Source organism: Cynocephalus volans, chromosome 10 (assembly GCF_027409185.1).
Source record: "Cynocephalus volans isolate mCynVol1 chromosome 10, mCynVol1.pri, whole genome shotgun sequence".
NCBI classification, from domain to species: domain Eukaryota; kingdom Metazoa; phylum Chordata; class Mammalia; order Dermoptera; family Cynocephalidae; genus Cynocephalus; species Cynocephalus volans.
The window spans coordinates 38,819,523-38,842,394 of NC_084469.1; the positions used below are offsets into that span (position 1 = coordinate 38,819,523).

The window sequence follows — 22,872 nt, forward strand, 5'->3', positions numbered from 1 at the left end:
CAGGTTTGGTCCCCTTTCTGGCCATTTTCCAAAAAAACAAAAAAGCAATTATGTGATTTTTATTCAGTTCCACAGAACCCTTCTAAGAATCTTTGTCTTCCAACTACTGAATTTAACCAATTTACGTTTATTAACATTATTGATATGGTAGAATTTCTTTCTACTATCTTAACCAAACTTTTTATTTCTTCTTCTTTCTTGATTTTTCCTTATCTCCCTTCTTTTATCCTTTACTGATGTTTAAGCTATTCATTCTATTTTATTTTATTGATTAACCTTGTTTCATTTATATATGAAAAAATCTATTTTGTATATGTGAGTCAAAAATATATATACTTGTACATGTGTGTATACATATACACATATATACTTCACAAAGTCTGAAATTAAGCAATGTATCTAGCCTCTTCCAAAACAATGTAAGAACTTTAGAGTTCTCTAACTCTGATTATTCCTTTCCATCTCCTGTTACTGTTTAATGATATATCTTATGGCTCTGCTGTTGGTATTGAGAATATGCTTGCATTCTAACTGCTCTTCCTTTTTAGGTATCCCACCTTTTCTTTCTGGTTGCTTTTAATATTTTCTATTTATCTTTAATATTCTGAAATTTTACTACGTAGTGAGAATTTATTTTTTATTTATCATACTCAAAAGTGATATGTTTCTTCAAAGTAAGGGCTCTGGCCTTTTGTAAATCTTGGAAAATTCTTAAAGGCTGTTGCTTCAAATATTGCCTCTTTCTCATTCTCTCTATTCTCTACTTATTTCTGTTAGATGTATTTTTAAATCTGCTCATTATATCTGCCAAGTTTCATAATCTCTTTTATGCATTTTCCACCTGTTTCTATCTGAGCTGTTCTCATAACAATTTTCTCTTATTTCTCTTCTAGGTTGCTTATTCTCTTTTCAACTTTAGTTTACTATTTAACTACTTACTATTTAACTAGGAAGTGTACACTTTCTTCACTTAAATAGCTGTATTCTTATTTTTAGAAGTTCTAGTTAGTTCTTTTTCAGATACACTTGTTCTTTTTTATTATGTCCTTGTTTTATGATTTCTTTTATATCTACTGCTCTTAAGCATACTTAGTTAAGGGTGAGTTTTAGGTCACTCAATAACCTTTAGTTCTTGGTGTGCTAACTCTTTTGGGGGTTTTTGGGGGGGGGGTGTTTTGTTTTGTTTTTAGAAGGAGTCCTCTAACTGTCCCTTTTGATAATACTTCCTCCTGTAGTTTATAATTGTTTATTGTGAGAATATCTTCAATAAAGATAGTTGCTTTTTCCTTTCAGAATCTCATGAGTTGTCAATAGTTTTACTCTGTTTTGAAAAATAAGGGCAGAGCATATTGAGGATTGCATTTAGTAGCATGTTCTTACAGAAATCCCTCTTCCTGATGCTTACGTTTCCTTTCTTGTGTTTACTTGTGATAATTTTCTGAAAATGAAATATTCCATAGAAAGAGATTTTCTTTGTGAACTTACATGTTAACTATTTCATAAACATTAAGAAAAAAGAAAATTATACTATGCTTCTTCCCCTGGATTTCCACTGCTTGGCATTCCAGTTTATTTTCAAGTAACATATATTTTTTGCATTTCCACAAAATTTTTCTCATTAGAGATGGAGCCTAAAGGCTGGCATGGCCCACACTTCCCAACAGGAAGAGCTGACGCCCTCACCTTCTGAAGGACTAGAAGCGTATCATCTCCTTCTGCATTCAAGCAATTCAACCCTCTACCCACTATCCCTATCCCAACTAGGTCCACCCCAAACACAGATACACATCTGCTCACACAGAGAGGTCAAGTTGGTTCTCAGGAAGCCCTGGTTGCTTTGAACCATGGACTGCTATTTATTTTCCCAACAGGTCCAGGAGGCCAAGGTGACCGAAGCACAAATCAACGAGGCCCGAGAGCACTATCGGCCAGCAGCTGCCCGGGCCTCTCTGCTCTACTTCATCATGAACGACCTCAGCAAGATTCACCCCATGTACCAGTTTTCTCTCAAGGTGACTCACCCCTGGAGTTTTCTACATAATCATAATAATGTGGTATAATATTGCCAATGTAATGCTCCATGAGAGCTTATCCATATGCTTCATTAACTATGGCAGATCCTTAAGGTAAAGCCAGGAGAGCAGCCACGTTGCCTTCAGATCTATATCACAGTCTTTATCACTTAAATTGGGTCTTACATGACTAATTGGTAACTGTATTACTCAGGATTCTCCAGAGAGACAGAAGCAATGAGATATGCATATAGATACACGAGAGGGGATTTATTAGGGGTATTGGATCACATGATTATCAAGACTGTGATGTCCCAAGATAGGCCATCTGCAAACTGGAGACTCTGGGATGTCAGTAGCGTGGCTCAGTCCAGGTTGGAAACCCTCAGAACCGAGGAAACTGATGATGTAATTCTCAGTTTGAGGCCAAAGGCCTGAGAACCTGCGAGTCCTGCTAATGTAAGTCTTGGAATCCAGAGGCTGGGGAGCCTGAAGTTCTGATGTTCACGGACAGGAAGGTAGAGTGTATCCCAGCTCTGGCAGACTGAGAGGTACATTTGCCTTTTCTTCTGTTGTTGTTTTCTCCAGGCTGCCAGCAGACTGGATGGTGGCCACCCACATTGAGGGTATATCTTTCCCACCTAGTCCACTCAGGCTTGCATGCTAATCTCCTGTCGAAACACCCTCACAGACACACCCGAAAATGATGATTTACGAGGTTTTTAGGTATTCCTTAACCTAGTCAAGATCACACCTAAAGTTAACCATTACAGTAACTTTGGCTGGAACAGAAGGAGAGGATTAGGAATTGGGATTAACCCTACAAGTCTCAGCCTCATTCATTCAATAAGCACATTTGATATGCTTACCGAATGTGTGGAAGAGGATACCAAAGAAATATGACAAGTAATCTTTGTCCCCAAAGAGCCATAAAATGTAATAGAGATGATCAAATGTGCACATCATTTGTTTTGATTAAAGACCAAAGCAGGCAATAATAATAGACCAATTTTAAATTTCTTTTCATATTACCCGAATATCCTCAAAGCTACTGCTTTATGCTTGTTGAAATATTCCTAAAACTAAAGATGTTAACAAGTTGTACGTACTGACTAAACTTATCTTACTCATGAAAAAATAAAGACCTATAAATTTTAAGTACATCTCTGAAAGTACATCTTTCTCCCCTAGGGTATTCACCAAAAGACCACTATTGAAGAAGCATCAGGAGGTGGTGAAGCATTTCTGAACAATTTCTTTGGTTGGACCCAACACACAGAGAGGACCGCTCACACTTACAAAGAGATAGGAGAGGGAGAGAGAACGTGTGCATATAGACGCACAAAGACTTCACACACACATACATACGATACATACACACAGACACACACACACACACACACATACACAAATGTACAATGTACATATGTGGAGCCCACACCTCAGTTCTGTGAAGTATTTCCAGCTAAACAACCATGTGGAGGCCAAGGTGTGGGGATGGTGAGGAGCCGCTGAGAAATCAGAGGCCCTTCAGTAGCTGGGGCTCATTTAACTAGCGATGTCATTTATCCATTTCCCAAACTCTTGCCCTTAACTCAGAGTGTCTACAGATTGGATGAACTGCATTTATACAGATGTGTGTCTGTGTGTGTGTGTATGTATTTTTTTTTTTTTTTTTGATTGCTGACTGGTATGGGGATCCAAAACCTTGACCTTGGTGTTACAACACTGTGTTCTAACCAGCTGAGCTAACCAGCCAGCCCTGTATTTATACTATTTATGTTTTTAAAGGAAACCTAATACTTGGCCTAATATTCAGATGAAGGCAAAACATGAAAGAATTATAAAATATTTAAAAACGGTATAAAAGTTAGCATAAGCCTAAGAACTACAGGATCACTTCCCCAGTCCCAAGAGTAGTTGAAATTGACTATAGGTATCTATCGGAAGCCTACCTCAGTGATTCTTTCTAAAAACAAGAATTTAGATGAAGCCCGTGAAAATACATGTTCAAAAATATGTTGTAAGTTTTGCAGCAATAGTGTCCTGATACAGGAGGCTCTGAAGCTCTCTTTAGAAAGGATATGAGGATATGAGGAATGGCCAATTAGTTCAGCTGGTCAGAGCATAGTTTTGTAACTCCAAGATCATGGGTCCAGACCCCTGTATTGGCCAGCCACCCAAAAATAAAGCTTTTAAAACATAAATAAATAAAAAGGAGGGGAGGTGCATTTTGGGTCTCCATGCTGTTATTAAGAGATGCCAAGGGCAACTGTTCCTTGACTAACTTGGTCATCAAAAGCAGATTTAAATGCTTAATGATAAGGAGCTGAAGTAAGGGTCTTCAAAAATACCAAAACAACAATGCATTTAGAAGCCTTCTCTGATTTGAAGAAAAACTAGCCACTGGAGTTTTCATGGTCTCAGCTTCTGCCTGAGGTTGAATTGTATAGTTCATTTCTGTCAGAAAAAGGAGAGGTGTTCTCAAATACGGAAACCCCAGACAGGCCAATGGGCAGGAGCCATACATCCCAGTTTTCAAAAGCGTTTTGAGCAGGAATATATTAAAATGTGTGTATTTGCTTTTATACAAGCAAAACCTCTTCAAGAGCCAGGTTTTGAATGAACTTGGAAGTGTATAATGTAGTTAAGATGGAACTTAAGCGATTGAAAAGTAACTTGTCTTCAAGACTCAGCCAAAGGCTGGAAGGAGGTCAATAAAATACACTCACGAGGTGCAGTGGCATTGGTATCCTGAGTGAGAAGACACCCCACTGAGATGTCCTGCAGACTGATGGAAGGCCCAGCTTTCTCTGTGTGCATTGTGCAGAGAGGCGTGGCTGGAGGAACAACATTTCTCGAAGAGATTGGAAAAGGAAGCATCAGATAGGCAGAAGCAAATAGAGCACATGGAGCCTGTTGACCTGTTTTCTTTGGTCCTTGGTGGGCTTTTCAAATATTTCAATTGGCTACCAACATTGAAAAATAAGAAGAACTCACATAAATCCCAATTTCTGGCTTCTCATGAAAGTTTGGAAGATCGGCAGTACTGAGCTCACATTCCACATGGCATGAATTTGCTGGAGCTAAGGGGGACTGCTCCCTAGACAGCGTGTGCCCTTTGAGTTGCCACAGTCCCTGCCCCTCCCTGTTTAATCTTATACACCCAGCCCCCAAAGGCATTTGAGTTTGAAACGCTTCATCTAGTACATCCTTCATACTTTGTCCAAGCTCTTTGGGGCATTAGCAGGACGCAGTCATTCGTTCAACAAATATTTTTCAGCGCCTGTTACATGTGAGGAGCTGGGCTAGATTCTGGGAAATTAAGAAAGTAAGGCCCAGCCCCCACCTTCAGTGAGCTCAAAATCCAGTATAAGTGAAAAGATGAAAAATACCTAAGATCCAAGGCAATGGATAAAGGCCCTACACAAGCAACAAAAGCTGATGAGTACCTAAGAGGGCCATTTGAGTCAACAACAAGACCATGTGGGCAGAAGAAGAGACCTTAGGGAGGAAGCCATTGAAGTGCAGATCAGGCACCAGAAGTGAAAGGAAGAGGAAGTTTCTTTTTAGAATAAAAAAGTAAAAAGAGAGTCAGAATTAGTTTGGTGAAAAGAAGATGCTAAATGTACCCAGGTTTTAATTTTCTGTAGATCTTTTCTTGAATTGTGAATCACTCTGTTTAAACTTAGTAACTATGGATTCTTTACTGATCACTGTCATTTTGATAAAAGTAGAGTTTTAGGGAAAAGCTATGGTAACCACCTGGAGAAAGGGATCCACTCTACTTCGACAGACCTGTTCTGCAAGTGAAACTTCCTGAATTGCTCTGTGTGGGGCTAGGGAATATTACCATCCTCTAACGAGCTATTATTTCTATCTAAAATCTACCAAGAGAGGGTAGACATCACAATGGACTGGGTTGAGCATGGTCAGAAGGTTTTGCTAAGATCAACTAAATGAAGAAGAAAGTTTACAAGGGCTTTGTTAACAAGAAATACTATGGAACTTGGAATGGAGAGAGGAATCCACATTTTTCCCCCCATTTTGCAAATGAAGAAATACTGAGACTCAAATCTTACATGGTTCCATTGGGGTTCAAATACTTGGTGTTAAAAAGACTTGAGGTTTTTTTTTTTTTCTTCCTGAAGACACAAAAGGAAAATAGAGAAAAGACTGGAAATCTGCATAACCAAGAACTGAAAAGTTCCCACTAGTTTTTATTTTCTTTAATGATTTGTTCACTCATATCACATTTAAGACATAGCATTCCAAATATTTATTTTGGTAAGTCATCAATATCCAAGTTTCAAGCAATGGAAATTAGATTCTAATGAATTTTATGTCATACTATACCCATAATGTGTGGTTGTAACTGGCAGGCTATGCTCCCGCCACAGCAGGTAAGTCCATGAGAAAGAAGGAGGCTTGTGAGGACACATTTAATGACTGCAGACCTAACAGGAAGAAAAGCAAAGAATACCTGAGATTCTGATCATTACCAAAAGGAAAAATCACTAATGTAAAATATTCTCAGTGCCTATTATGAGCAAGGGACAACAAAGTTGTGCAGAACATTGTTTCTAACCCCAAAAATGTTATCATCTTCTGGAGAGCATCATTAATCCCAGCCGGTTACAGTTGTCTGTGTCTACTTTTTATTCAGATAGTTACAAAACAAAAACTTATTGGATTTAGTTTAATTATTTGGCTACTAGACATTTATTTTTCACCGATCAAAGTTGCAGGCTCCTCTCTGTATGCCCCATAACAACATAATGATTCATACGAGCAAACGAAGAAAAGAGCTAACAGCATGTTTTCTTGTTACCATTGTCACTTCTCGACAGAATGCTGGGAAAATGTCTATGGGCTGGAAAATTTAATATTCTTCACGGGTAAGACCTCTAGTATATACAAAGAGAGCTGCTCAAATTACCAGTGTTTTACCTTCTGTCCCCAGGCCTTCCGTATCATCTTCCAGAAGGCTGTGAAGAGGGCTGCCCCCGATGAGAGCCTCAAGGTGCGGGTGACCAATCTAATTGACAGCATAACATTCTCCGTGTACCAGTACACCACCCGCGGGCTCTTCGAGTGTGACAAGCTGACCTACCTTGCCCAGCTCACCTTTCAGGTAAAAGTGGATAGAAGTTTCCAGAAAATAAGTCATTTTTAGTGTCCAGCCAGCAGCTGTTAAGAAACCTCTTTTAACATCACTTCCCACAGTATTTCCAGACTATTCACTCCAGGTAGAGGCATCAGAGAAGGTCCAACACGGTACATGCGTGTTACACTTCTACCCTGGTCTCACTTCTGGCAGACATGCTCAATCAATCACTGCACTTCTTGCTGATCTGGGTGATCTAAGATCCTCCTTGACATAACCCTTTAGCAGCCACTGCCAATCAATCAAAACTGGCACTGAGGATGAAATTAGATGACCATATCAATAACTAAATGCTTTTTGAGATGGTGTACGAACTTAGGGGGAGTATCAGTCATTATTTGTTTACTATTAGATTGCAAGTTTACTGACCCAGACTTGCCCTGGTATAGGAAATCACAGAAGTATTTCTATAGGTGTAACCACCTTGGCCTTAGAAAGTTTTCAGCAACTCTTGTTCTCAAGGGCTTGGGGACCTCAGGGACTTCCAATGTGGCTGCATCTTTAAGAAGAAACTGTTGTCTTCAGTTATTCTCAATATCAAAAAACGATGAAAATGTACTTTCTTGCACTTATCCCTCTAATCATTTAGAATTGAGATTTTTTTTTTATTTCAATGTATATATTGGAAGCACAGACTAGTCTATCTCAAAGGCCTCTTCCAATTCTAAAAGTAAGAGAGTCTGTCATCACGTGTGTGCTGACTCTGCACACTCCAAAGCCTGAGATGAGTGTGTCAGAGTCCCTTATCCCTCTTACCCTCTGTATTCCCCAAGCCCAAATGACAGCTTGGCTTCCCAAAGAAACGTGAACCCCACCTCCCAGTGTGAATCGTGATCTCTACCCAAACTCCTGCACACACCTCCCGAATTCCTCTTCCAAGCCTCTGCACTTCCTATTCCCCTCCCAGGGAGGTCTTCCCTTTCTGTCTAAATATTACCATCTCTTAGCTTCTCCAAGACCCAATTCAAAACTACTTACAGAAACTTTAGTCAAATTAATCCCTCCCAACTTCTGTTTGCTTGTCACTCCCCTATTCTGGAACCCCTTTAACATTATTGATTCATACATGCGGTTCTATTTTGCATGTATTCATATGTCACATTGACACTCCTCAAATCATGTCATTTGTATACATCATCTGCTCAATTAGATTGCAGGAACATACTCCATGGCATTTATGATTGACACATAATAAATACTTGCTAACCAAGATATATAGTCATTCACTGTGTGCATTTAAGTCACCGTGATATTTGGGGTGAAAACAGATGCACACGGAAGTAATTTGCATGAATATATTCTTTCTTCCACTCCACCCTCTTTAAACAACCCAACTGATGAGCAAGGTCTAGTGTTGAGTTAGTAATAACTACCCTGAGTGACAACCCTAAGATCTCCTGGACCCTGCAGCTACCACAAGCTAAAGAAATTCAGTGTTGTTTTTCCACATTGCAGATTCTCCTCATGAACCAGGAAGTCAACACAGCAGAGCTGGATTTCCTGCTTAGATCTCCAGTGCAGACAGGCATCACCAGCCCAGTGGAGTTCCTCTCCCATCAGGCCTGGGGAGGCATCAAGGTCAGTAATGGTCCCTGGGAAAGAATTAAGTTCTCACCTCTCAGAGTTATTCCCTGACATTTGTCAGTGGGGCTGTTTTTTGCAGTTCGAGCATGGAGCTGTGTTAAAATAGGTGCATCCCTTCCCTGCACCCCCATCGTGAACTTACTCTTCCTGAGCCTGCAGAGAAGGAGCAGATGCCTGCTGGTGTATGAGGACTCTGCCTCCAGGGTGTGTGTGAAAGGACAGAAAGTTTCAGCGAGGCTGAGTCAGCTGAGCTGCCTTCACCTGCCAGGACTTAGGGCTGGAATATAGGCTCCTGATGTGGAGATGTTGCCACAGTATTTCCATGAAATGGACAGATATCGGTACTCTGTTCAGGCATCTCCATGTAAATCTTAACTCAGACTCAAAGCAGAGGCCTCTTTCTAGCCTGGAATGCTCAGCAGCTAATAATCACTCACGTTTATTGAGTGCCTCGGAAATGCATTACCTTATTTCATCCTCATGTCTATCTGGGCAATAGGTTTTATTTGGTCCAATATGAGAACAAAGTTTTTATTTGTTTAACGTATGAGAAACTGAGGTCCCACAGTTTACAAATAGCAAGTCCAGGACACAAATTTTGGTCTGTCTGATGGCAAAGCCCATTTTCATTCCATGTTGTGCAGCTTAGTTTAGTTGGAATTCTATGAACGTCGGAAAGATCACAAACTGTAAGGTCCTGGCAGTCGGGACCATGCCTGCATTCACAGGGCCTGATGCAGTACTTGGCAGGAAATGCCGAGTGAGTGGACTCCAGCTCCAGAGAGCCCAGGCCCACACTGCATGTGGGCAGCTGTCCAGTCCACACCTGAACGAGCACCATGGCAGGTGCTGGTGCTCTGTGAGCAGCAGCATCTGTGTAAGGTGATTCCTATGTATGATCTTCCACGTTGGATGCATTTTATAGATGTGTAATATCACAAAGACGTATGAGTCTAAAGTAGTATGATGGATTGGCTTTTTTTCTCTTTATGTCTTTTACCAAAATTTTTTATTTTGAGGTAATTGTAGATTCACATGTAATTGTAAGAAATAGTACAGAGATAGCCCTTGCACCCAGTTTCCCCTGGTGGTAACATTTTGCCATATGTAGTACAATAACACATCCAGGAGATTGACACTGATATAGTCAATTAGTCTCACTCTGATTTCACCAGTTTTACATGCACTCATGTGTGTGTGTGTCTGTGTCTTTGTGTTTAGTTTTATTACATGTTTAGATTTGTGTAATCACAACCCCTGTCAAGATACAGAAAGTTTCATCATCACAATGACCTCTCATATTCGCCTTTTATAACCACAAAACCTCCTCTCTTTCCCAGTTCCTGATACCTGCCAGCCACTAATCTGTTCTCCATTTGCATAATTGTTGTCATCTCAAGGATGTTATATAAATGGAATCATGTAGTATATAACCTTTGGGGATTGTCTTGTTCACTCAGCATAATTCCCTTGAGATCCATTCAGGTTGATTTACTTTATAACAAAAGCCCAGAACTTAATCATTTTATATGCATGCTGTCCTCCTCAAAGGAGTCATCTTAGGAAATTCTAGGCTAATTCCACTAATGCTACCATTGCTTCAAATAGTTTTCTAACTTCTTTTTCAGAGTCCGTAGCTATTATTTTAATCAACTTTAGAACTGTATTTAAATCAGGGGTTGTCAAATTTTTTCTGTAAAGGACTGCCTAGTAAATATTTAGGCTTTGCAGGCTAGACCATAGCAACTCCTCAACTCTGCCAAAGCCATACACAATATGTAAATCGATGGATGTGGCTGAGTTCCAATAAAATTTTATTTGCAAAAGCAGATGGTGGGCCAGATTGGGCCTGCGAGCTATAGTTTGCCAATCCCTGATCTAAATAATAAAGGTGTAATTTGATATTTATTTTACTTCATTTGTCATTCTTGGCCCAATCTGGTAAATGAGAAAGGGAATAACATATTGGGAAAGAAACAAGAGGGAACTCCATTCACAACAGCAACCAAAACCACAAAGTTCCAAAACATCTAAGAATAATTATAATAAATACTGAGATGTGGAAAACCATCAACCTTCTTAGGCTACATGAAATATGAATGGACACGCTTTAGAGTAGCATGTTGTTTTTCCACATTGCAGATTCTCCTCATGAACCAAGAAGTCAACGCAGCAGAGTTGGATTTCCCTCTTCTATCTCCAGTGTAGACAGGCACCACAAGCCCAGTGGAGTTCCTGTCCAAAAACATATATATAATGCATGCCACATATGTCATTTTAAATTTTCTAGTAGCCACATTAAAAAACGTAAAAAGAAATGAATGAAATTAATCTTAATAAGATACTTTCTTTAACCCAATACAGTAAAACAATTATCATTTCTATTTGCAGTTGCCATAAAAGTATTAATGAGGTATTTTATATTTTGCACTAAGCCTTTGAAATCTGGTGTGTATTTTTTATACTTATAGCTCATCTTAATTCAGATGCTAAATTTGTACCAGAAATATTTGTATTTAGATTTCATAAGATTTAGAGTTGAAATAGTTGATTCATATACCCAACTTGTTCCAAACATCTTTAAAAGTTTTCCAATTACTATAACACGTTCTAGTTTCTACACTTAAATTTTAAAACAATTAAAATTAAATACAATTAAAAAATTCAGCCCCTCGATCCCACTAGCCACACTTCGAGGACTCACTCATGGCCAGTGGCTACCTCGTTGGACAGTATGACCCCAGAGCTTGAGAATAATGACTCATAGTCTGATGCCCTTATGGAAAATGAGTTCTGGAAAACAGTTCTGGATGAATACCTTGCAGAACTAGAGCAATGACAGAGATGGACTAGTTAACATGGGCTGTGGAGTCAGACGTTCCGGGTTCAAGTTCCAGTTTATGGGTGTGTGGCTTCTGGCATGTCATCTTTTTCCCCTGAGCCTTTGTTTCCTTTTCTGCAAAATGGCTATCATGATACCCTCCTCACAGGGTTGTGTAGACACAGAGTAAATGTTCCATACGTGGAAGCTGATTCTGGCTGTGGCTTTTGCATTTACTTCCTCAAGCTGCCGCAACAAAGTACCACAAGCTGAGTGGCTTAAAACAACGGGAATTTATTTCATCACAGTTGTGGAGGCTAGGAGTCTGAAATTAAGGCATTGGCAGGGCCATGCCCCCTCCGAAGCTTCTAGGGGAGGGTGCTGCTTTGCCTCTCCCAGCTTCTGGTACCCGCTGGCACTTCTTGGTTTGTGACACCATAACTCTGATCTCTGTCTCCGCCTTCACAGTTTTCACATGGCTGCCTTCCCTCTGTGTGTCTCTAGGGCTCGTCTCCTCTTATCAGGGTAACGTTCATATTGGCTTAGGGCCCACCTAGTGACTTCATCGCAATTTGATTATATTTGCAAAGACCCTATTTCCAAATAAGGTCACATTTGCAAGTCCGGGAAGTTAATTCATCGATATATCTTTTGGGGAACACAATTCACCCCATAACAGTTATGATTATTAATTATCCAGTTATAGGGTGTATACAGGCTGTGCTTCATATGAGTTGTGCCTGGTAGAATTTGCCCATAGAGGGAAAAACCTTCAGGAGCTGTGAGTTGCCCAGTTGGATCAAGTCCCGTTGCCTTTCTCTATATTACCCACAGAGCTCTCTGCAGCAAGTCACAGAGAATAAATGATTCACCAGCACTCTTCGATGCTTTTGTGTTACATAGCTCAACTCAAGAGCTGCTGTGCATTTTATTTCCCATCCTATTTTCAAAAAATCGATTGTTTGGTTCGCTTTGCTTTTGTGTTTTGTTTTGTGGGCTAAGCTCATCTGGCTGTTCAAAGCCTTCTGCAAATGAGTGAATCTTTATCTCTCTATATGAGTTTGTTATGTGGAGCAGCAAAGACCAGACCCATCAAACTCAGGCACAGTGCAGGATGTGAACAGGTGAGACACAATGCAATCCATGGCGCACATGGTGGAAGCCTTTGAGGAGCACTCTTTTCAAGTGCTCAGTTGGATTTTAGCCTAAAGAAACAAAATAACTATAATTGAATAGGACATGATTAAAAAAAAAAAAAAAAACTTTAAGGTATTCTGCCTAATGAGGAAGGTTGATTACCTTGTTTCCCCAGAAGAATAAGCAGTTAATGAATGAAATCTTTGTGATAAAGTACAGCTTTTATTATTGCCCTCTGTAAGGATTTTTTAAGTCCCATCAGATGCTGAACTTTAAGGTAATGGGCATGTTCCGTTCTTCATTAGAAAAGCTCATCTGCGATGAACGCCTTTGTTGGCCTTTGAAAAAGCCCCTTACTACCACTCTGATTGCCAATTTAGCACAGTCATATTTTGCTACACAGTCCAAAGTAATTAGGTTAATTAGTCATTTCCATTTAGCTTATTAGAGGGCTAGAAATCCCTTTCCCTCATTTGGAAGATTAAATGTTGCAATTGTGTTCAATCCAGAGCTTCAAGAAAGTGTGTTTCAGACCCAGTCCTGGCAGCTGGAAGCACCAACCACAGTGTAATTTGCTCCATTTTGTAGAGACGCCAGAGGGGGCAATAGGACCGCAGAAGAGTTAATGGTAAAGCACGCAGGGAAGAGAAAGTGCGTGCCTGCCTGGAAGATGAAAGTCAGTTCCCGGGCACAGAGAGAAATAATTACAGCAGCTGCGGCTTCTTTCAGCCTGTCAGGAGCCCTCCTGCTGGCCTCCCAGATGACAAACTTTATTAATTGAGCACTTCCTAAGTGCCAGGCAGCCTGCTAGGCCTAAGGCAGACAAAGACGCCTAAGAAAGTCCTTGCCCGCAGGGAACTCACAATCTTGTGGAAGTAACAGACAAGTAAACCAGCGGTTGCAATTCAATAGCTATGGGAGCTCCCAGGAAGAAGCAGGGAAGGCTTTACAATAAGACACTTATATCTACATTAGAGTATGAGATATGGCAGTCAGCGGTTACTTTGCCTCATTTTCCAAATGAAAAATCCCAAGGCCCACAAAGGTTTCACAATAGGCTCAAAGTCCAGCAGCTCACAGAGGTGGTGGTGCTGGGGCCAGAACTCTCATCTCCCGGTGCCTCCTCTGCCATCCTGCACCTGACCCCACGCCACTTATCAGCATGAATGAAGCTGCATTCCTGGCTCTAAGTGGTTGGTGTGAAGTTGGGAAGCCAGAGAGCCCGTATGTAAAGCCAGGACATGTGTTCATACCCGTGGAGAAGAGCCTAGGCAAACCCAGGTCACGTGTAAAGTCCCTCTCCAGTGGGACTTTCTCCCTGTCTACTGCAAGCACACTGTTTTCTATCATGCTCACACTCTCCCTGCTCCAGGCTTTGGCTCTTTTTGATCCTTCCCTTCTCTCTACCTCTATCTCTGCCCAGCAGAATTCTACATACCTACCAAAGCCTAACTCACCTCCTTTCTCCTTAATGTGGGACTGTAAACTCCTTGAAGGTGTGTCTTTTTTTGTTCACCATTCTGTTCCCAAGTACGTGGCAAGTAGTAGGCATTCAATAGATGTGGAAAGAATGGATGGATGAATGAGTGAATTCAAATAACAACAATGTATTTGGTACCTTAAAATCCATGGTCCTGTGGTAGATGCTTTGGACATGTGGTCTAGCTTTTAATCTCACTGGAGAAACCAAACATACAGGCAGAGTGGAGCAAGGATGGAAGGACTGCAGGTAATTGTCTACATGAGTCATGTTGATGTGGGACTTCGAAAAAATAGGAGACACACACTCAAAATTTGGTTCCAATGTTAAGACTGATGACACCACACACATACCAAGGTGATTTGAAATAGTTTGTTACCCAGATAATGAGGCTTTCTGGAGTGAGTAGGGGATCTCCCAAGCAGTCTGAAAATGGCCTGAGAGAGCCAAAAAAGGAGACTGCCTTAAGGGTGTAGTTAGCAGGTGCAGGCAGGGTGAGGGTACCTGTGAATGGAAAGGGCTTGCATGTTACACCTTCCCTCCAGCACCAAAGGAGGGAGGACCCATGCTTACTTATCAGCTTGCCCAGATGTGGGGCAGACGTGGAAGAGGGAGGCATGAGGCTTAAAAGCTATCAACACTCAAACATCTCACCATTGAGTCAGACTATTAAACATGCCAACTCTGTGAGTAGCTCTAAATGGTCCACAAAAGGCAGGGAGGACGATGTGCTCTAGGTTGGAGAGGATGTGCCTGAGAGAAGCTGCTGATTTTAAACTGGACTTCGACAATGTGTAGAACCCTAACAAATAATAATCAAGACCAGCACAGGAAAAGGAAGGAGTGGAATTTGGTGGAGACGAGAACAGGATCCACACATGGTGGAAGTAGAGTGAACAAGGAATTGAGTCAGTAAGTCTAGAGACATTTTGAGAGATGAATTGACAGAATTTGGTGGCAGAGTATAGGGATGAAAGAGGTCAGTGACTTCAGGTATCCAGGCTCCGTGACCAGAATAATCCTGACACTCCTTCGTGTTCCTCTTTTCCAATATCCTGCAGGCAGGTGTAGCTCAGGGTCTGCTGCTAATAATATTCCACACATTTTATTTGCTAAGCCTTGCACATTATTAGGGCAGTTTGCTGAGGATATGCTGATCAAAATCCTTCCTTTGCCTTGATTTTTCCTGAGGGAAGATCCAAGATTTCAGAGAAGAAAATAAATGAGACAGAATTGTGTATATAATACCCTTTTGCCCCATGACCCCCAATACAATGCAAATGACAGCTTTCTGGAGAAACTGAATTTCAAAGCAAGATTCTCTGAAATTTCCCAGGCACTTTCATCCATGGAAGAATTCTGTAATCTGGATCGGGATATTGAGGGATCTGCCAAGAGCTGGAAAAAGTTTGTGGAGTCACAATGTCCTGAAAAGGAGAAGTTCCCCCAGGTGTGGAGGAACAAGACAGCCTTGCAGCGCCTCTGCATGATGAGGGCTGTGCGGCCGGACCGGATGACCTACGCCATGCGGTAGGGAACAGGGGGTTGTGGAGGCCCTGCCCAGGTATGGGGCAAGGACGATCTCAGGATGAACAGACTAGCAGGCTGGGCTCCAAGGCCATGTGTGCGTAGAAACAGGAGTCTTCGTACCGACATCCCAAGTCCCATGAGGGCTGTTGCTCTGTGTGAGCCTTGTATTTTCTTAATAACTTAGTAGGCAATTTGGAAAGAGGTGCTAATCAATATGAGCTTTGAAAAGGGTGCTGAGCACATCTGATATGGTGGGAGATGATGGGATTGAGGGACGGGGGGATCACGTTTAGCAGGAAGAACATCTCTTTTACCCCAAACAAAGGAAAGAGAGATGTGGCTGTAGCTAAGGTAGTATAGGAGAAAGGTAGAAAATTGAGAAGGATTTTGTGTGCTGGCTAATTTCTCTGAGAAGTGGGAATCAAGATCGTCCATTGAGTTTGGGTGAAAAATTGGAAAGAAGGCTGCCCAGGGAAACTCAAAGAATTCCAAGTGTCACTGAGGGCCCACCTAGTTATTGTCCTGCATTTGTAGCGGCCCCAGTCTCTACCACTGGATGATTTTTCTCCAGAAGCCCGGGCACAGAGTCAGAGTTAAGTTGATTTTTCAGAGCTTGGGTCATTTCAAGTTGGTGTGTTGGAATATGAGTAAGACAAGAGCAATGAGGATGTTGGCAAGAGAGAAATAAAAGGTCATTGGCCATGTAATATACAGAGGCAGAAAGCAGAGCAGTGGTTGCCTGGGGCTGGGAGGTGCTAATAGGAGTGAACTAAATAGGCATAAGGAATCTTATCGGTGTGATGAAAATGCTCTAAAACTGGATTATTTACAACTTGGTGAATTTATTAAAAAATCATTGAATAGTACACTTAACATGGGTAAATTTTATGTCATGTCGATTATACCTCAATAAAGTTATTTTTTTAAAAAAAAAAAGGAGTTATGGAGTCTACACTGCATAGGAAAGAAGTGAAGAGAGTAAGGAGGTGATAGAAAAATACCAGAGAGGCCAAGATACTGAAATTCTTGCATTTATAGTGGCACCAGTACTGGCAAAGAATAGGTGAAGTCAGGCTCAATTGCTAAAAGTGCTATAAGGGTAGAAGATTTTGGTCAAAGGGTGAGATGTTTCCATTTATGTTTTCAGACATAGAAGAAGTTCCCAAGTAATGACAAGGATGAGTGTGTGGCTGTGGAATTAGGTGGCTGAAGGGGGGAAGAAATGGACATCACTTGAATTGAGGTCACTAAGAATCTAGAGGATTGTCCACGTGGATGGGGATGTCACGCAGGCTGGAGGAGAGAAAATCCATGAGCCACGTGCCCAAGTGTTCAGTGAATGAGGAGAGAGAGATGAAAGGGACAGGAGGTGACACCGATGAGCGAGGGTGGTGGTACAGCCAGGGGAAAGGAACTTCAACAAGCCACCAGCCTGGGGAGGTCGTGCTTTGGAGATGGCAGCGGGCGGTAAGCAGGACGCTGATCCCACCTGCCAGTGCTGAGGTCTGTCCGGTGGGAGTGAGTCCCACGGAGAAGGCTGCAGGGAAAACAGTGTCCTTGGGGGAGAGTGGAAGTTTCGTGAAGCCAGGGAGTTGGGTTGCGTATTCAGTAAGTGGTTGCAGCTGTGAGGATTTGTTTAGCATCAAATGGACCACTTTGGAAGGGAACACCAGTGAGTGGGGTGAGATGAAAGGAAGTAGAGAGTGACAGAGCAGGAGAGAATAGAGTCCTGTAGGGCCATGAGTCCTGCGTAGGCATGGCAGCTAGCAGGGACATGGAGCAGGAGGACTAACTGCCTGCAAGCTTTCAGAAGGCATCGGTGCTAACATCTGTCGGTGGGTGGGGGGTGATGTGAGAGGACACCAGGCTCTGCAGAAGGAGTCAGCGATGGCCTGGGCAGATGGGGGTGCAGAAGGAGCCCCAATCTGGGTGAGCAGCCTGGCAACTAGCAGCACAGGCTGTCAGTGCTGACGTAAGTAGTGATCTTGGAGCCCATGACCTTGAGCACATGCTTTTGTTTCTACAGGCTTCCATCTCTCAAACGTTATTATTTTGTGACTGATATACACATATAAATATATAAATGTACTTTTTTTTTTTTTTTTTTTCCTGGCAGAGATTTTGTTGAGGAGAAGTTAGGAAGCAAATATGTGGTGGGAAGAGCGCTAGATTTTGCAACCTCATTTGAAGAATCGGGACCAGCCACTCCCATGTTTTTTATCCTGTCTCCAGGAGTGGACCCGATGAAGGACGTGGAAAATCAAGGTGAGAAAAACTTCATCCTGGAGTCGGGATGCGCTAGCTCCATGCCCTTTCATTCTTTGGGTCTATTGGCTTCTCTTTTCTGGATTCAAGGTTTATCGTGCAAGATTCAACATTTGCAAACTGTACAGACGTCAGGGTCCTGGATCATCCACCAGAGAGAGAAAGGACTGCTCTGGGCTGCATAAGGCGGAATCCACAACAGCAGTTCCATGAGTTCCTGTCCCCTCCGCTCCCTCACCCAGCCCCTCTGCTCCAGCCAGAGCACTCTTTCTGAAAGAAAAGGACAATCCTTTCACAGCCTCCTGTTACCCTCAAAATAAAGTTCAAACTCCTTGAAATAGCGTACAAGGAACTTCTCCCCCGGTCCCCCTGCTGCAGTCTCTCCAGCTTACTTTTCATTACCGGTTTCCTATTGCTGCTGTAACAAATTACCACAAACTTGGAGGCTTAAAACAGTGCAAATTTATTATCTCACAGTTCTGGAGATCAGAAGTCATAAGTGCTCTTTTCCTTATAATGACCCTTATGATGACACTGAGCCCACACAGATAATCCTGGGTAGTACCCAAATCTCAAGATCCTTCATTTAATCATGTCTGTAGTGTACCTTTTGCCATGTAAAGTAACATACTCATGAGTTCTGGGGATTAGGACTTGGGCATCTTGGGGGGGGGTGGGCTCGTTACTCTGCCCCGCACATTTTCCTACTTCTGTCCTTTCCACTCTACGCTGCAGCCGTCAGAATGAATTATCTTCATTCTCCCAAACATTCTGTTTCCACTCCTAAATCCTCTACTCCTCCTTCAGATGCCTGCTTCAATGTCACCACCTCCAGGAAGCCCTACCTGACTTCCAAGGGCTACATTCCCCTCCCGTGTGCTCCTAGAGCACTCTGTTTTTATGTGTGTCACACTGTCATTGTCCAGTGACTATTGTGCCTGCCTGTGAGTGACATTTTCTCGAGACTTTGGTGTCTTTTTCACCATAGTATTACCAGTCCCTAGCACTGTGCCTTTGTGAGCACTCAGGAAACATATATTTATATATATATATATATATAATGAAGGAATGAGCAAATAAGTGACTAATCAAAACCATAAAGCCAGCAAAACTACATTTTCCAAAGTTGAATAAAGACCTGACAGGTTTTTATAGAACAAAGTCTATTACACGTAAGAATTCAGACCGTGTAATACAACTCCGTGAGCAGTCCATCATCCATTCTGTAATGAAAGGAAACACAGCACACACCTCGTGTTTGGGAGGAGGTCAGATAAAGCCAACTTGGCCCTGAAGAAGGGGTAAGATTCATGTAATGGAAAGAATGATCTTATTCATTATTATAATGTGCACTTTCGTAGTCCCCTGAAAAAATTCAAGTAACACCTTCTCCTAATTTTTTAAAAGAATCAATAATAAAGAATTAAAATGAAAAGCAACAGTCCCAGCTTCAGCCCTCCACACCCAGTCCCCTTCCCAGATGCCATGTGCTTTTGTCCATTCCTGCATTTTACCCTCCTTATTTCCTACTAATAATCTGATGTCTCTATTTTTGAATTTAGCACTGTGTTCTGACGGTATCATCTTAGATTCTGCATGTGCCTATTTGAGACCCATTCATCACAGGACCAGTTGTGTTAGGCAGACTTTCTCATTTTTCTCTATTCTTGATGCTCCAGCATTTGAGGCCTCACTGACTAGGGAGAGGCTGCGTCCTGAAACTAGCCAGTTCTTAGACACAGCAGAGGGCCCACCTGCGGGCCTGCCTTTCATTTGCAAACTAACCAGTCCAGAGTCCACACTCCCAACCACCTCCTTTATCTGACTCACACCCCAAGCCACTATTCCCCCTGCCCTAAGTAAACCCAGGGCCAGAAACCAGACAAGTGTGGACAGTCCCTGTGCTCCAAAGCCCACCAGAATTATTCTAATTAGCCAATCCTAAACTGTTTACCCTGCCCTGCCTGGCGTTTCCCATGGAAACCCTAATAAAGGCTCTGGCCTAGGATCTCCCCTGGCCCCTTTCTGCCTCCTGACCAAACCTGGTGCTTCCCCATGTGGCCCTGCGTGGCGTGGCATGGCATGGCCTGGTGTGGCGTGCCCCCTCCTCTCAGGAAATGTAAGTAATAAATTCTTCTTTTAGTGGCATTGGCCTCTCCGTGTCATCACTCAGTCACCTCCATAAATTAAAATCCCACAGATATAGCATGTACAATGTGTCAATTAAAATAAAAAATAAACAAGAAACAAATCCCACAGATGTAAATGAGACACACTACTGCCCACCAAGACTCGCCTCTCTCTTCCAAAACTTTCAACAGCTTCATTGAGATATAATTCCCAAGCCATACAACTCACCCATTTAAAGTGTAGAATTCTAAGTACTTTTGTATATTCACAAGGCTGCACAGCCATCACCACATTTTAATTTTAGAAACATTGTGTCTGCTCAAAAAGAAACCCCATAGCCATTAGCAATTATTTCCATTGCATCCCACCCCTTCCCAGCCCTAGTCAACCATCAACATACTGCCTGTCTCTAAATACTGGCCTCTTCTGGACATTTTGTATAAATGAAATCATGTGCTGTGTGCTGTCTTATGGCAGCCTTCTTTCATTTAGCACGATGTTTTCCAAGTTAACCCACATCGTAGCATGTATCAGAACTTCATTCCTTTTCATGGCCGAATAGTATTCCATGATGTGGCTATACCATATTTTATTTGTCCACTCATCAGCTGATGGGCTTTGGGCTGTTTCCTCTTTTGGCTGTTGTGAATGATGCTGTTATGAACGTCCATGTACAAGTTTTTGTGTGGACATGTTTTCAGTTCTCTTGAGTACACACCCAAGAGTAGAATTGCTGGGTCATATGGTAACGTTATGTCTAACTTTGGAAGAACTGCCAAACCGTTTTCCAAAACAGTTGTACCATTTGACGGTTGTACCAGTGATGTTCAGATTTCTAGTTTCTCCAAATCCTCACCAATATTTGCGTTTCCCAAATGAAGCTGAGCATCTTATATGCCTCTTGCACATTTATAGATCTTCTTTGGGAAAATATCTATTCAAATCCTTTTGCCCATTTTTAAAATTGGGTTATCTGTCTTTTTATTGAGTTGTAAGAGTTCTTTAATTCTGTATACAACTTCCTTATCAGATACATGAATTGCAGATATTTTCTCCCCTTCTCTTACTAAAAAGTGGTGTTCTGGGCCGGCCCCGTGGCGCACTCAGGAGAGTGCAGCGCTTGGGAGCGCAGCGACGCTCCCACCGCGGGTTCGGATCCCATATAGGACTGGCCAGTGCACTCACTGGCTGAGTGCCGGTCACGAAAAAGACAAAAAAGAAAAAAAAAAAAAAAAAAAAGTGGTGTTCTTTGAAGCACAAGAGTTTAATTTTGTCAAAGTCCAATTTATCTATTTTTACTTTTGTCACTTGTGCTTTGGTATTGTATCTAAAAAAAAAAAAAAAATTGCTTAGCCCAAGGTCACAAAGATTTACTCTCCTATGTTTTCTTCTGGGAGTTTCATTTTTAGTTCTTACATTTAGGTTTATGATTCATTTTGAGTCAATGTTTGCATATGATGTAAGGAAGGGGTCCAACTGTGTTCTTTGTCGTGAGGATATCCAATTGTCCCTGCACTATTTGTTGATAAAACTATTTTTTCCTGATTGAATTATCTTGTCACACTTGTCAAAATAAATTGACATTTCTGGACTCTTAATTCTATTCCATTGGTTTATGTTTCTATCTGTATGCTACTAATAGACTTGATTATTGTATCTTTGTAGTAAATTTTTAAATGACTTCATCCTTCTTTTCAAGATCATTTTGGTTACTTCAGGTTTCTTATATTTTCATATAAATTTTGAGATAAGCTTGTCAATTTCTGCAATAAGTAAATAAAGGCAGCTTAGATTTCATTAGGGATTGAACTGAATCTATAGATCAATTTAAGGAGCTTTGCTGTCTTAAAAATATGGTTTTCTGATCCATTGAACATGAACTGTCTTTTCATTATTTGGTTTAATTTTTTTAACAATATTTTAAAGTTTCTATTATAAAGGCTTGCATTTCTTTGTTAAATTTATTTCTAAGTACTTTTTTTATTCTTGTAAATGGAATTGTTTCCTTAATTTCTATTTCATTACTGCTGAATTTTCATTGCTAGTGAATGTTTGTGTATTGATCTTCTATCCTGCAAACTTGCTGAACAGGTGTGTTAGTTCTAATAGGTTTTTATTAAATTCCTTAGGATTTTCTAGATTCAAGACTATGTCACCTATGAACAGAGATAGTTTACTTCTTCCTTTCCAGTCTGGATACTTTTTTGTTTCTCTTACTTGCCTAATTACCCTGGCTAGAATTTCTACTACAATGTTAAATAGAAGTGGCAAATTTGGACATCCTTGTGTTGTTTCTGTTGTTAACCATGGGAAAAGCATTCAGTCTTCATTAAGTGTGATGTTAGCTGTGGGTTTTTTGTAGATGCTCTTTATCAGATTGAAGAAATTGCCTTCTATCCCTAGTGTGTTGGGGTTTTTTTTTCTTTTATCATAAAAAGGTGTTCAATTTTGTCAAATGTTTTTTCTGCATCTATTTAGATAGTAATAGGGCTTTTCCCTTTGTTTTTTTAAATATGGTGTATTACATTAATTGATTTTTGGAAGTTAAACCAAGCTTGAATTCCTGGAATCTCAGTTGGTCCTGATATATAATCCTTATTGCATGTTAATGGATTCAATTTGCCAATACTTTCTTGAGGATATTTTCATGTATATTTGTAAGGGACCTGTTGTTTTCTTTCTTTATGGTGTTTTTGATATCAGGATAATAATGATAATCTGTGCATCAAAATTAGGTGGGAAGTGT

General features: G+C 41.2%; 1 protein-coding gene across 1 annotated transcript in view; it reads left to right on the top strand.

Moving 5' to 3' along the window:
- Positions 1-22,872, top strand: part of DNAH9 (dynein axonemal heavy chain 9) — a 372,221-nt gene that overhangs the window by 281,292 nt on the left and 68,057 nt on the right. The window contains exons 57-61 of the mRNA XM_063109557.1: positions 1,872-2,012; positions 6,976-7,146; positions 8,635-8,757; positions 15,538-15,731; positions 17,848-17,996. Of these exons, the coding sequence (XP_062965627.1) occupies positions 1,872-2,012; positions 6,976-7,146; positions 8,635-8,757; positions 15,538-15,731; positions 17,848-17,996 (778 nt within the window). The remainder of the gene's footprint in view (positions 1-1,871; positions 2,013-6,975; positions 7,147-8,634; positions 8,758-15,537; positions 15,732-17,847; positions 17,997-22,872) is intronic.